Here is a 15,351-nt window from a genome sequence, read left to right on the forward strand (position 1 = left end):
CTGCGAGGCAAGATTGTATGCAGTAGCCTTTGGGTGCACTACAATAACCTTGACCTTCAGGCAATAGGGACCCAACCTTTGGTACAAGTCTGTACTACACAGGTTGGTAGTGTGGTCGAGCAGCCAGACTTATCTCAAGAGGGGTCAATGTGAACAGTAAGGTTGTGACACAGAGTTTCGCAATACAGTTATCCTAATAAACACTTACGGTTTCTTGATAAAAACAATTATTAATTTATTTCACAGTCAGTTATATAAGCCTTCTTCAGAAAGGGAGAAAAGAAAACACTTAAATATACTTCAAAACACATTCAATTTCTCTAAATCAGAGGACACCCATTGGGGATGGCACACAGACACTTCCTACACCCTGAGGTGACTTAAATAGCTAGGACACTGTGGACCTGTGGACATTGATTTATCACTGGTACATTTTGAGCAATACGGAGTTAGGTGAAAAAGATAGACTAGAGGAATAAAACCAAGGTTAACAAATAACCCATACACACAAGTACTTTTAAACACCTCCCAAAAGCAAAGTCAGAGGTAAACAGGAATCTCTCAGGGAGCCAGGACAGCCAATGTTAAATGTCAAGGGGAGCTGAAGATCTTCCTTACAGGTAGGTAAAAAGTATTGCAATGTTTGTAAATAAAATGGAACACTTGAAGGGCCACAAGCTGGGAGGCTTGCGAAGGGCAAAGCTTTAGCAACTCTGCAAGGTAACCAAGACCGGTCTCAACTAAGAGCAAGCAAAGCTACCCAAAAGAGGTAAGTTCTTAGACTTGTACCTCTGGTTAGAAGAAAGGTTCCAGCTGGCTTATGTTCCTGTGCAGCTCTGCAGCTCCTGCCGTCATTGGGACAAGAGGTAGGACGACTGGGGACTCTTGCTCTGCAATGAGACTGTCAGCGGCAGCAATCGGCAACCTACAATTCAGCAGTCCTGTGTTTCAGCTCCTCGCGTCCAACAGCAAATAGCAACACTGCGGTTCTCGGATACCACTTCAGACTTTCCTCGCATATGGGGTCCAGCACTCTGTTGAGGTGGCTCAGACTTGGCCAGTCCTGCATCAGCGAAGTCCGGAGGATCTTCCTAGTGCTCGGGTCAGACTTAAAAGTAGCGCACACAATCTGGTGTTCCTCTACCTGGCTCTTCGTTCCAGCAGCAACTGCAGTGGAAAGGCAACTAGCTTCGAGAGGATGTCCAGACGGGCTCACTTTGGAGTCGATTGGTCCCACCAACTCAAAGGGAGAAGTCGCCCTTGCAGGGCTTCTCTAGTCGAGGCGAAATTCAGAGCTTCAGCACAGCAGCAGGGCTTCACCGGGCAAACCAACAGTTCAGGAGTTGCAGCAGGCCTCTCTTCCAAGTTCTTCTTCGGATTCCTTTGTCCAGTGGTCGACTGTCTTCCAAGCCAAAAAGCCTTGCCTCTTATGCAGGTTTCTCCCATTCATTCCAGCCTAGCGGTCAATCACACAGCAGGGTGGCTGCCCTTGCCGACAGCCAGCCGGCCAATCACCTTTGGGTGCATTCCTGTAACCAAGGGGATTAAGCACAGGGAGTTTCGGGTACCTGCCAGACATACTAGTACCAGAGGCGGGCTGCAATTGTGAATCCCGCCAAAGACAAAACAAACAAAGACCAAACCTGGTTTGGCGTGCAGAGTAAATCTCAAGAAGAACCTTTCTAACAGAAAATGGTGAAAAATGACGACCAGGGCCATTTTGAAAATATAGGGCGTTAGAATAATCAATTTCGATAAAAATAGGGCACTTGCTAGGGTGGTGCAACTGTTGGTGGAAAGGAAGGGCTTGGCCGCTCTGATTAGCTTACAGGTGTAGGCGGTGGTAGAGGCCATGGAGTTAACCTGCCTGTTGAAAGAGAGGGTAACATCTAGGTAGAAGCCTAAAGTTTTGACTTCTTTGGCTACTTTCATGGTGTTACTATCTATGATAAAGTTTGTGTAATTGTAGCCAAGTTTGTTGATTTGGAGGTGGTGCCGAGGATTACAAGCTCAGTCTTGTCATCATTCAGGCATAGGCCATGAGTGGCCATCCATGCCTGGATGATGAGGTACACTATTCACCAAGGCCAAATCCTTGTCATACTCTCCCGTCAGCGGTAGGAGGATCTGGGCATCAATGGCATTGTTAGTGTAGGTGATACCAAAGACCATCGAGATATCTAAGAGGGGCTTTGTGAATATATTGTACATGGTAGGAGAGACATGATCCCCGGGGCACCGTACAGGTAATGGGGATGGGGTCGGCAGGGTGAGAAGACACGCATGGTCCCGTTATTTAGAAATGATTGTATCCAGCCTATCGCTTCTTGCGAGAAGTGCAAGGCCGAGTCCAGGTGGTTGCAAAGAATTTTGTGATCTACTAAATTTTGTGACCAAGTAAAACACCGCTGATAGGTCTAGGGCAGGGCAGTTTTACAATTGGCTCCAAGTGTGTCAATTTGCACCACTGTTTCAGTCCTGTGTTGGGGTCTGAAGCCAGACTAGCAGACTCCTAAGAGATGGTTTTGTTCCACGTATTGCTGTATTTGGAGGTATGCTACCTTGTCTATGATTTTGAGCAGGAAGGGAACTGTGGTGATGGGTCTGTAATTAATGGGTATAGAGGGGTCTAATGATGGTTTTTGAGTAGTGGAGTACCGAAGACCCCTTAAGGTTGCTGGGGATAGTGCCAGTGGAGAAGGAGGCGTTTATCAGCTTCGAGAGAAGGGTTATAGGTCTCTGGCCGAGTCTTTAATAATTTGGGATGGGCATGGGCCGCCTTGGCAGTTCGACGGTTTGCCCTACTAGAAGGCATCCAACTTTCACTTTACTTTGCTGGAGATTATTTTCCTCATTATACCCATCCGTCTAGATTGTGGTACATTTATGTGGGGAGTCAGTGATGTGAAGGAGAAAGAGTAAGGACCAAGAGCCGGACAAGTTTTTCTTTCTTGGTTGTCCTGTTGGCCTCCATGTTCCCAGCCATGTTTGAAACCAAATTAAGCCAATCCACTCAGGAGGCATGAGACTTCATATGCCAGTCTAATTCGCTTGAATAGATTTTGCAGAATCCCTTGGCTGATGGACGCATCCCTTCTGGCGCTAGCAACACAAGAATTATGCAGAGGTGGCCTCCATTCAGATTTCTCAAGCGAAAAAAGTCTCAAAAAGCCCGAACTGAAATAGCCCCTACATGTAGGAGACAATCGTGCAAGACCAGCATATGAGATCAAAAGATGGTCTACACCCAAATAGACTCTAACATCAAAGCTACAAAGTCTTAGGAGATGAAGTGCACATGGTCTAGACTGGAAGAATGGTCCCTGGATTGTGATGTGTCCGAAAGGCGATGGGACTGTACAAAGTACCACCATACCCATTTGGCATAAGATGCAAGGCTTATTTGAAAAAAAGGGCATGTCATTTGCCAGTTGTCTTTTTCACATTAATGTCAAAGACCCATTATCTTGAGGCAAGAAGTCCAGATAATACAAAGCCATGGGCTCAAATGGGTTGTGCAATATAGACTTGGAACTGGCACTCATGTAAAGCTGGCAATTATTGTGCCCACTGAAGCAGCTCTTAACGGATGCATTAGAGGGAAACTAATCCTTTGGAGAGATCTGGCATGCAGCAGTACACAACAGTGTATGCTCACAGAAATCAAGTACTGCTGTGGCAACTAAGGAGGTCAAGCCATTATCCAATGTTGCTAAATCTTCATCTCAAGAGCCCAATTGCAAAAGTGAAGCAGATTCTCCTTGTACTGCTTTCAAACAGACTCTGTCCATGCTGCTAACAGGACTGCCTGGCTCTCATCCAAGATGCCCATGCGTGCATAGATTAGCTGTTCAGGTACCATGCTCTCCAGTTCAGCGATGGTACAGAGAGTTGAAGAATGCCCGGTGTCTGCTGAGTAATGAGATCCAACTCCAGAGGTGGTGTCAGGAACCAGCCTTCTGAACACTGAATAGAGGGGAGATCCAAATACCAGACCTGACCAGGTCCTTTCAGGACCAACAGGATGGAGGAAAGGCACACACGGCCTTGTTTCTCTGAGGGGTGAGCATCTCCCACAGAGCTTAGGCAGAGACCCAGATGATATGTGTATTTGTGACACAGAGGTGTACATTTTCAGCAAGCCTCGTAGTTAAAAGATGATCAGGGACACCAAGGGCTTGGGCATCCATTTGTGCAGAGAATGATGAAGTCAGCTCATAACACCTGCTAGTCGCTTGCATAAAGTACTGCCAGAAGCATCAATTGATGCTGAAGTTCCCAGTGACAAATCGTTATGACAGAGTGAAGTGATGCAATGACAGAGGACCTAGGCCGATTAGCCTTCGGTGTGGGCCGCACACCCTATATCCCACTTGGGGTTTGTTAGTTTTATCTTCAAGATTATTCAATTTTTGGATAGCTTTAATTGCCTACTCGTTCAATATGCAGGTATTGAAATTTTATTTCATAAAATGAATTGCAAAACCAGAGTTTGGCCTATGCAATTCGGACTCAACGGTCCTTCGCCAGGGCCTTTGTCGCCAGACCAAAAAATAAGCATGAGTTAGACAGCAATTCAAAAGCAAGATGATAAAGTCCATGTGCATGTAAAGGCAACAGTGTTCATTGAAGTGTCCATTGTATCCCCAAGAGGTAAACCATACAGTCACATTTTCGTTCCAATGGAGATCCAAATATGTGAGAATATGCATGGTTATGTCAACGTTTTCATAAAGTGGAGAAATGTTCAGTTTCATAACAAGGGCGCCTACAAGACGTTCAGACATTGGAGAACATGTACGAGTGAAAACATAAGCATAAACACTTTTAGTTGTCTTCTTCAATCAGAGTTTCCATGATCTATTTCAAACGGTAATTGCTGATTTACATTATATCTTTTGAGGCAAACAAAAACTTTCTTCATTTGTGTCAGTGATTTTCCCCTTGTAAGCCCTTCACCGTCCCGTGTATTGTAAGGTTGCTGTGTTAGGTGTGGGTGGGTGTGTGATTGCTGGATTGTTACTGGAGGTTCTAGAAAGACCATGAGGGGTTTGTGTTATGTCGTGTATTACATCTCATTACCCTGGAGAGAGTGTGAGTGTGTGTGTGTGACCTCCGAGAGAATGTTGGATGAATGCAAGAATGTTTGTGCATGAAGAGGCTTCCTTAGCCAGACAGTTGAAGGGAGAGCGCCTGGGTGGTGGGACCCAGCGAGTCTGATAGGAGTCTCTATGGAGCTTATATGAGATCTCACCTATGTAACTGAATAATAGAACTTCATACCAGCTTACCTGCGCTCCCGAGCATCCTTCATTATAAAAGTTATTTATTTTGCCCTACTCCAGTGTTTGTATATATTTATATTTTATTTAGAATGTTGTGATAAAGGGACATGCTAGTAGTCATTTTTCATAGTGTTATATGGCCATACATAAAAGTATTTTTATAACTGTTTGTCCAAGTGTGTTCCTTGACTTTTCACTATGTGTACTCCTTGCAGGATCCCCCTCATCAGGCCCACCCGCTTTGCTACCTGGTTTTATATTTATTTTGAGTATTTATTAGGCGCTTATACAACTGAAGTGTTTTAAAGCGCCACATGGCTAAATGGGGAGGGAATGGGAGGAAAAGAACTATGGCAATAACAGTAAAATAAATGTACGGTGCTACTAGGCCTAGTGGCATTCAGACAGCCAAGTGCAGTGAAGCGAAATGCAGGAGAAAGGGGGGTGGAGGGGTTCCAAAGGAAGGCGCCAGCCGAAGAGAAAGACCTGCCCCAGACTCTCTGCTTGGAGAAGCGTTTGACAGTCAAAGAGTTGGAGTTAGTGGAGAGTAGGGCTCTAGCAGGGGAGTATTCAGGGAGAGAAAGTTGGAGATTGTGTGGTCCCAGGCCCCAGAAGTTCTTGTGGATGACGCAGAGGGTCTTGGATGTTATCTTTGCAGTCACCAGGAGCCAGTGGAGAGATTATAGGGCTGCAGATACGCGGGCCATAGGCTGGAGGACATGGATAAGTCTTGCAGCTCTATTCTGGATTAGCTGGAGGGGGCTCAGGGAGGAAAGAGGGAGCTTGAGAAAGAGGCGTTTGAAATAGTCCAGCCTAGAGAGGACCAGAGCTCTGGAGACATTGTGCTTCTGGGGGGGAAGGTGAGGAAAGGAAGAATGCCCCAGAAGAGGTGGGGCTGGCAGTGGGACTTAGGTCCAAGATGTGAGGGATGAATGAGAGCCCGAAATCGAAGAGGACCCTGAGGTTTCTGGCCTCACAGGATTGTAGAGGGTCCAAAGAGGGTGGCCAAAGGGTAGGAGGGAAAAGAGGGCGCAGGTGTCCCAATCAGAAGGATGTCCATCTTACTGGTATTAAAAGCAGAGCTCGTTCACTGCACACCATGCCTGAATGGCGGACAGTCAGGGGTCAGAGAGGAGGAAGAGGGGGGGGGGGGGGGGTAGTAGAGGGAATTTTGAAGGAAAGCTGGCAGGACACTGGCAATGTGGAGTGAAAAAGGAAATCCGGTGAGCAAGAGCGGCATGATAGACATTGAAGAGCAATGGCGATGCCATGGGGGACGCCACAGGTAGAGTGAGGTGGTGGAGGAGAAAGGGCCCAATTGCAGCTGGGAAGGGCGGTTAGTGAGAAATGTTCAGCTAATCCAGTGCCCCGTCAGTGATGCTGAGGGTGTCTGACCATTTTTGAGGCTGGAATGGATGACCGCGGCAAAGGCAGAGGAATGATCAAGGAGAATGAGAACAGCAGGAGAGTTGGAGTCGAGATTTGCGAGCATGGTTTCACAGGTGTTCAGGAGAGCAGTTTCCGTGTCTTTGGATACCCGGGAACCAGAATGATGGTCACGAAGGCAACAAACAAGATCAGTGTGAAGGGTCAGTTGGGGGACCAGCTTCTGCAAGAGTTTAACCAGGAAGGGGTACTGGAAATGGGTCGATAGTTAGCCAGACAGGAGGTGTCAGCAAATGGCTTTTTTTAGGAGAGGGAGTGCTGGAGGGAAAGGGCCAGTGGCAAAGGAGTGGTTACAGCAGCAAGACCCGGGCAAGAGGCGATAGTCCTTAATGGTTCTGGGGGAGCAGGCCTTCATACGGTCAGGGTAGCGATTGATCACTTTAGAGATGAGGCAGACAGGGACATTCTGGTATTTCGAAGAAGGGATGGAGGGTTGGTGTTGGAGCCAGAGGCAATCCTTGAGGAATTCAGAGGGTTCTTTGCTACCTTGTATGCGGCATGGGGGTAGGCGGATCAAGACATTTTGCAGTTATTTGTGGGGGTTCTCAGTTGGCGAGTGTCGCTTAGTCTGCTAAGGAGGGGTCCTTGGTCCAGTCCTCACTCACTTGGGAGGGCTCCACATTACCTCCGACATACATGCCCCACGGGTTTCAATCCATCTCCCCCAGACTTGCAAGTGTTACCCAGGGCAACCCCTGGCATTGTATATCCGTTTCTCCAGTGATGCGCATCGGTCTTATTCTTTGCAGGGCACCTTGTAGCGTAGAAGGACTGCTAATAAGTGTCTTTGATTCGGTTTTGTGTACAGTCTGTGCATGGCAGTGGTTACATTAGGGGATGCAGGACCAGAGCCTGTATGGCCTGGAATTGGCGATCTGGGATGTCCAGTGTATTGCCCCAATGTACAATGGCATTGAAAGGGGATGGACGAGGGATAAACAACATGATTAACCTGGATGGCACCCTTTGTTTCTAGGGAGCAAATAGGAGGTAAAGTTAGGGGGAAGGTTCGGGCTAACATTTGAGTATTTTTGTATTCGGGAGGCGTTTTGCGCATGGTCTCTCCGGGCTTCCCTGATGAACCACAGGTGTTTCTGGTGATACCGTACCTCGTTAATACAGCTAACACTAATAGGGTTGTGTCTGTTATTTATTGATTGGTTCAGGGTATAGCTCCTAGGGAGGTGTTGAGGTGTAGATTACAGTGAGCAGGGGACAAGGGTTCGACATGAAGGATAAAAAGTAGCATGATATGTGCACATGCACCAAAAAGGTAGCAATATGCCCACGGTTTAAACGTATTCAATTTAAAACCCATCATCGGGCAGATTTGTCCCTGTTGGTACAAAAGAAATGTGAGGACTCTAAGAATGGCACATGCGCTAGCTAGATGTAAATGCAAAAATGCTGGGTTCATTCACATTCTGTAGGAGTGCCCCTTTTTGGTGGCAGGTTACCAAACTGACGGCGCAGATGATGTGCCACGAGGTTCCAATAGATCTTCTTTGTTGTCCGTTTGGATGGCTCCTGGGTATGTCAAAGGGTGGGAGGAAACCATTTGTATGATCCTAGCTAAAATATGCATTTTACTGCTCTGGTCTAGTCCAGTCGTTCCAACTGTTGAAAAATGGCTGTGTGATCTGGCATGGTGCTGTGAAGCATGAATATTCCAAGATGCTACCTGGGAATTCGAGGCCAGGGAATGTGTGGGACCCGGTTCAAGCGCTTGAGACTCCATACAGGGGTTACGGAGGAGGGGAGGGGAGGCTCCGAGGAACCGCCCCCAGTATAAGGGTCAGTAGCCTGATTGTATGCCATGATTATATAATGTCTATGCAATGGGTTCTTGCTGGCAGTGACCAGTATTCGGTGTATTAGTGGTGGGATTATGCCCGCCACCACGGGCATCCTGCTGGGAATGTGCGGGTGGGTATCAGTGCCAGACATGGAGGTGGATTGGGGCTGGTTGACGGGGTACTTCATTTGTTTATGCTATTTGGGTTTCTGATGTAATGTGACCCAGTTAATAAATACACATTTATATAAAAAAAAAATTAAAAAAAGGTTTACCAACCTTGCTTCCTCTGCGCTATAGGCACAGACTATCGTACCCTTCTCTAAAAAAAGGGTGAGACTCCTGTAGGAGGAGCGGATCAGGCTCTTTCAAGGATTGGCTTCCAGGAGAACAATCTGGGGGCCTTTTAAGGAAAGGAAGGCAGTAGTCATGACTCCCTGTCTGGAGTGCCCATGCATCAGTGGCTATGCCACGCCAATTCTCCAAAAGCTGAGTAACCCCCCCCCCCCCCGACCCCTACCTGTGGACCAAGGACTCAAAGGGCTTTTGGGGTTGTTGCAGGGGCAAAGTAGTAGAGGCCTGAGAGAGGAGAGGAGCCGTACCACCTAGTCCTCATGAGCCACAAGGAGCTCTTCTCGGACATAACTGAGAACTGACCTCTTCCCCTTGCAATTGAGGACTAGAAACAAAAAGGCCAACCCCCTCCAATAATGTGAAGACCTCCTGCTATTGTTGAGACTGGCATATGGCTGCTCCCAGCAACTTAGCTGCCACTTTGGATGCCTGCAATTTCTCCAAGCTTTCCTCAGCCTTGGAGTGGAAGAGTTGGGAGCCATCAAGTAGCACGTCTAAAAGTCTGAACTGGACGTCAGGAGCAAGACTCTTTCTTAGCCATGCAAATCTCCTGGCAACAGTACTCGGCACCATAGCTCTGCTTACGCAGACAAAGAAAATCATTCAGACTGGAGAGACTGGCACATGGCATCTTTGCCATCTTAAACAAGGTTTAAAAAACCTCTCCCCTTTAGGGATGTGCTCCGCTGCCAAAGCTGCTTCATCCCACAGGGTGTGCGTATACTTGAGAAGAACACAAGTCGCATTAATGGCCTTCAAGGCAATACTGCCTGCAGAGAACACTCTTCCTCAAGGCGACAAATCTCTTATACCGATGTGGAGGGATAGTTGGGTAGGCTGCTGCCATAGCGGTTGAAGTGACTGCCTGAACCACCAGGCTCTCTCGAGTGGGGTGTTTTTAAAGAAAACCTGGATCAATTGAGGCAGGTCTGTATTTCCTTGCCAGATCGTTAACAGCTGAATCTCATTTCAACCAGTTTACTAATACCCTGGTTCTTAAAGCGGTGTGAAATGACTGAGATCATCCTTTTCAAAGAAAGCCGCCTGCCCCAGTTGAGATACTCCTCGACTTTGCCCATGGCCAACCTATAGGAAGGGCCAGCACATCCAGCAGACTAGATTTTGCATTCTGGATTGCTCAGAGATCAATTCTTCAGGCACATTGGGGGCACCAAACTTCAAGCGAAAAAGTCCTCCTCCTCCTCCTCCTCCTCCCCCCCCCCCCCCATGGACCTGAAGCAGTCTAGCCTTAGTAAAGGTTTGAAAGGCTTTAAAGAATCAGACTGCGAGGGCGTTTAAGGTGCTGGGGTGTCGACGGCAACACTGGCCTAGGCAGGTCTGGTGCCCGCTCCTTCAAAAGGAGTCCAGGGGAAGTTTTGGCTTCACTCCATGAGGCTACAAAGCTTCCTTCGACGAACAGAGGAGACTTTCTGCCTCTACTAGACCCGGTGGGGTCCAAAGCCTTCTTGGGTACAAAGAGGCGGTAGGAGCCACCTTCTTAAACACATCCAGCATCTGGAGACGAAAATTCTCCAAGTTAGCTTGAGATTATGACTTGCTGGGAAAGCTTACCACTGTCAGGTGAGGAGTCTGTTGAAGACCATTGCGAACAATGGCGTTGCTTTTTTGTATTTTTTATGCGACTAGGATGAGCGACGAATCTAGATCGCTTATGTTTGGAGGGCTTCTTCACAGGGGTAATCTCCCTGGATTCATCAGGCGACCTCCTTTTGGTTGGCCGTCATCAACTCCCCAAACATCAAAGACAGATCCAATGTGGGTCCGTAATGGACATTTCAGCACCACAATTGGAACATCTGTAAAATCAGTTTTCGGTGTAGACATTATCGAAAATCTTTGACACACTGGAAAGAGCAGTGAAAAGGAATCGATGAGGCGATGAATCTTCCGAAGCTTGTGGAAAACCGGAAATGAGGCAACATTGACAGCGATGTCGTGGCTGAGTACAGGACAGAGGAAGTTGGGGGGTTAATGAGTCGACGATGCCTGCTACTATGGAAAACCGTTTCCGAAGCTGGGAGCAGACTTGCGAATATAGATCAAAGATGAGGAATACATGGGAGAACACAATCCATTCAAATTTTTTAAGCATCTGCAATTTAACGGACCACAAGATGCAAGCTGCGCGATTGTGATCAAAAAGTAAAATAAGACCATAAAGTCATTGCAGGTATGCAATGTACAAAGTACATAGGATTTAATTAAACGGCAAGGGTACAAGAAATTGGACATCTGAAAACGGTCTGCAGTTCTACAGGTGTACAATAAGGAAATGTTCACCACTTCAAAATTGTGATAATTTTCCCAAAAATAATTTGTATAACCATCTTCCCCTTGGCACGACATGCAGTTTTAGAAAACAATGAAGATCAGTTATTAGCATTTAAAATTAAATATGAAAGTGATACCTGATGGACTGTCGCCACTTTCTCCATGCTGCAAATGTAGTCCGCCAGAATCTATCGAGTTTACAGTAACAGTCTGTAGATTTGGCATTTGACCAACAGAAGTTGAGGCTGAAACGCCACCTGTTCCAACCTGACCAAGAGTGAGCGTCTGCACAGGTGTTAATGTAATTTGCTGCTGCGAAGGATTCTGTATCTGCAGGTTTTGCAAATTCTGGACTCCTTGTACTTGAAAAGTCTGCCATGCTATTTGCCCAGAAGGGGTTACAGTTTGAGCCTGAATTAAAAATGTTCCAGGATTTAACTGTAATTGAAGATTTTGCAAAGCCTGCTGAGATATGCCTTGGATGCCATGGATTGTCTGCTGTGCAATGCTTTGCACAAGTTGAGCTTGACTGGTATGCTGCTGAGTCTCTTGAAGTTGTATAATAGGCTGTGCAGTGGAAACCTGAATATTATGCGTCTCATCAGACATCGGAGACTGGATGTAATTTCCCTGAAGATCGGAAGTGTGCACCTGCCCACTTGGGCTGGAGGTTAAACTGTTAGAGCCTTGCTGCAACATGCTTGCGCGGTCCATGTTGGCCGATAATTGGGATGGCGAAGAGGTTGGCACAAATATATCTGCATCCATGTTGGTTTCACTAGCTTCAGGAGAGCCTTGTTCACCAGTCCTTTCAGAAGTGTCTGAACTATCCATAGCTTGCCCTGCATTTATCATGTGTCCATCTGCATCAATGCCAGCAGTCATGGTTTGAGAGCCACCTGTCAGACCCAAAGAATCGAGATCAACACTATTGATGGGTACAAAAGTGATGTTTCCCGGCAGTCCTAGAGGTACATTAGTAACAACTTGTGCTTGTCCAGGAAAGCTTGAGCCACCAATAGTAACTCCCTGAATCTGTACAGATCCACTTGAATGCTGCACTTGTCCAGAAGGAGATAACAAATTTGAGTTTGAAGCCAAAAGATTATTCGGCGATGTCCCAGAGGCAACAAGAGTTTGGTTTGTGCCAGGAATGAGCTGAATTTGACTGGATTCTTGATTAATACCACCGTTTTCTGATGATGTAGTAAAGCCAAGCTGCACCTGCTGACCATCCGCTGTTTGGAGCTGAGGAATTACTTGATATTGTACATTGGATAATGTACCATTAGATGAATCGGATCCTTGTGCAACGGAAAATAAATGATGATTTTGCAAACTTTGAAGAGGAAGGATATACTGTCCACTTGAAGTTACTGTTGTACCACATGGAAGCTGGACTAAATTACCAGCTTCATCCTTAACAGAGCCCGTCGAAAACACTTCCCATCGATTTGGTGTTTCTGCTAAATTTAGGGAATCCAAATCCTCAGTCTGAAACAAAAAATTAAAAGGTGCATGAACTTTATGACAGAGCATTATGCTAGTGAATCTGTATCATATTACACACACTAAGAAACTGATTTATGATCAAAACAAATTCTCTGCAGTTAACGGTTGTCAGTAGAAGGCAGTTCTAAGATAAACAAGATTAGTTAAGTTCTAGAAATCTGCAGTTAACTCAAGTATAGTGCTTAAACAAGGTTGTCTGACCACTTGATTTCAGCAGAACCAACCAAACCTTTAATTAGAAAAGCACACTACAACTGATAAAGCACAGTATAAATTATTTAAAAAGTGATTGAGTGATCACGGGAAATACAAAGGCTTGTACAACAATTCACCCGATGGCTAACAGTGCACAATTATAGTACTGATAATGTAGGGAGAATGCATAAAAGCGATCGTGTGCTTTTCCACAATTTCGATTTTTATTTTTTAAAGTGTGTCCAAACTGGCTGTTTTTCATGCAGACTTGCTGTAGAATAATTAACCTTTTGCACTATACCTTTGTTCAATAGGTGTAGAATGGCATTCAAGGGGGATTTAGGTGAGACACTGTTGAAGAACGCCTCTAGAATCTGGTTTCTCATAGGAACGCTGGGTCAGATGACTGTGTGCCATAAAGAAGTAGTACCCTTTGACTGTTTATCAAGAGTGCTGCTTCTCAAAATTGTCCCTCCCCCCCCCACCCCCCCCCCCTGAGAGCTTTGAGAACAGCCTCTCCCTCCACCCCCCTCCCAAATGTAGTACACACCCTAAAGTCATCTAATTGCTTATTTACTTTTGTGGTAGTTCACCACTTCCGCGGGCAGGGATGGAATGAAGCTTTTGAAAAACATTAAAGCTTAAACAGCCCCTCGTGGAGATCCTTTTTGCCTTATCTGGGACTGTGTGTAACTGATTTGTAGTTTTACTCGGAGGCATTAATGAAAGCTCAAACTCCCCTACACAGCAGGTTTCAGGGACTACATTGTTCACAGCGTTTACTATAAACAGAACAATTTTATATTGGTTGCTGCCTTCTGGATGAGGACCAGGCTTAATAGTTAGAAAAAAATGGGGGAGTGCGAATGGATAAGCATCATATAAACAGTCTATTGTGACCACCTGTGATTGTAGAATTACTGTACTGAAATGGTAAGGGGTCAGTATTGTCGGGAGGAAAAATATATTTTGGGGGCACTGTTTTGATACCTTCCCAGCAGATCATGAACATTACTAATATATATTTATTGGACCTGGCAAGATAGGCTTTTTGGCCCCTTTCCCCACTGAAGAGTATTTTCTGACAATCTCTTATTCCAAATTGATTTGGTGCCAATGACTTAAGTCGGTACCAGTTCTGAAAGATGGTCATCTAGGCTGAACCATTTATTATCAATTTTACATTTCTACACATCTACAACTTTCATAAAAAATGTGCATCTCGTGCTTTAGGAAAAGTATCCTCTCAACCTCAATGTTTCAAAAAGGCATGAAGGCAACTGGACACTGATGCAAGGCAGTAGGGCTATGGACTGTTAGGGCAGAAGTCAATTTTCTGGGGTTCTGCAGTCTATGGGACTTCTAAACCACTACTCCACCAAACCCCTTTTATTTTTCTAGGATTGTACTAACTTGGAGGTCGGTTGGGCTTTCAAGTCCTACTGCCACTTTAATCGGTTTTACCATGCTGTCCTATAGTAGCCCGTACGACTGCTACGACAGATGGTTGCTTGTTTTGGCCCAGAGGGGATTATAACCCTATAGTGGGTTTGTGCAACAGGTTGAAAGCAGCTGAAATTTAGTGTTGGCCGATTTCACTTCATTAGTAGCTTGACATATCTTTATGGGATCCATTAGGGTACAGATCAGTTTGTGAACTCTTATTCTGGCCCATTTTGCTTTGAACCATTCCTACGAGGTACCCATGATCGGTCTAAAAAGGTGTTGCGCAAACATGTTTTCGCTTGGAGCCTGGCCCTGCACTCTATGGTTAGGATTGGTCCCTAGATTTTAGGATCAGTCCGATTGCCGGGTCGTCAAAACCATGTGACTGCCTTGTGTCGATTGAAGGGCTGACCTAAGCAAGTTCATGAGTGAATGGGTATATCTAGGGCAGACTCAGTTCTGCTGTGATTTTGTGGGTTTACTTTCCTGCTTGCAGGAGACTTTTTGGGCAATGTTTTGGCCATACTGGCTGGGCCCAGTGTGCTATATCATGGTTCCATCTTCTTTTGGCTACTTGAGGTCTCCTTCCTGGGTTGCCCATTGCCCATCCCCTGGTCGTCCACACTGGATGACCCATGCTGGTACTGTTTCTGGGCTGTTTTTCTTCCACCTTTCAGGCTGGTCTTGAGAATACCTCTCTTCTAAAAGGGTGGTGGGCCATCACCAACTCACCTATGCTCTTCAGTTTGGGACGTCTTGGTTCGCCTCCACTGTTGCTCCCAGTCATGTGACGGGTTTGGCGGCTGGCTGCTCAATTTTGCGCTCAGATTCATCCAGATTAGCTAGGTGGGATGCCTAGATTAGACATTGTTACTTCGGCCCCTGGCTAGTAGCCAAACCTGCTGGGACAGCAGATTATTCTTTTGGGTGGTCAGTCAATAATAAGAGTTGCAAGGCACTGGGTGACTAGATCCTGCAAATCACTCTGCATACGACGACATGTACTTAACCGGGACGTTTTGCTGA

General features: G+C 46.1%; 1 protein-coding gene across 2 annotated transcripts in view; it reads right to left on the reverse strand.

Annotated features, from left to right (window-relative positions):
• The window catches only part of SP3 (Sp3 transcription factor), a 191,711-nt gene that overhangs the window by 120,772 nt on the left and 55,588 nt on the right, over positions 1–15,351 (reverse strand). For both annotated transcript variants that reach the window (XM_069616236.1, XM_069616235.1), the window contains one exon: positions 11,310–12,666. In XM_069616236.1, the coding sequence (XP_069472337.1) occupies positions 11,310–12,666 (1,357 nt within the window). The remainder of the gene's footprint in view (positions 1–11,309; positions 12,667–15,351) is intronic.

The sequence above is a fragment of the Ambystoma mexicanum genome, chromosome 9, assembly GCF_040938575.1.
Source record: "Ambystoma mexicanum isolate Mex_15411 chromosome 9, UKY_AmexF1_1, whole genome shotgun sequence".
In the NCBI taxonomy this organism is placed as follows: domain Eukaryota; kingdom Metazoa; phylum Chordata; class Amphibia; order Caudata; family Ambystomatidae; genus Ambystoma; species Ambystoma mexicanum.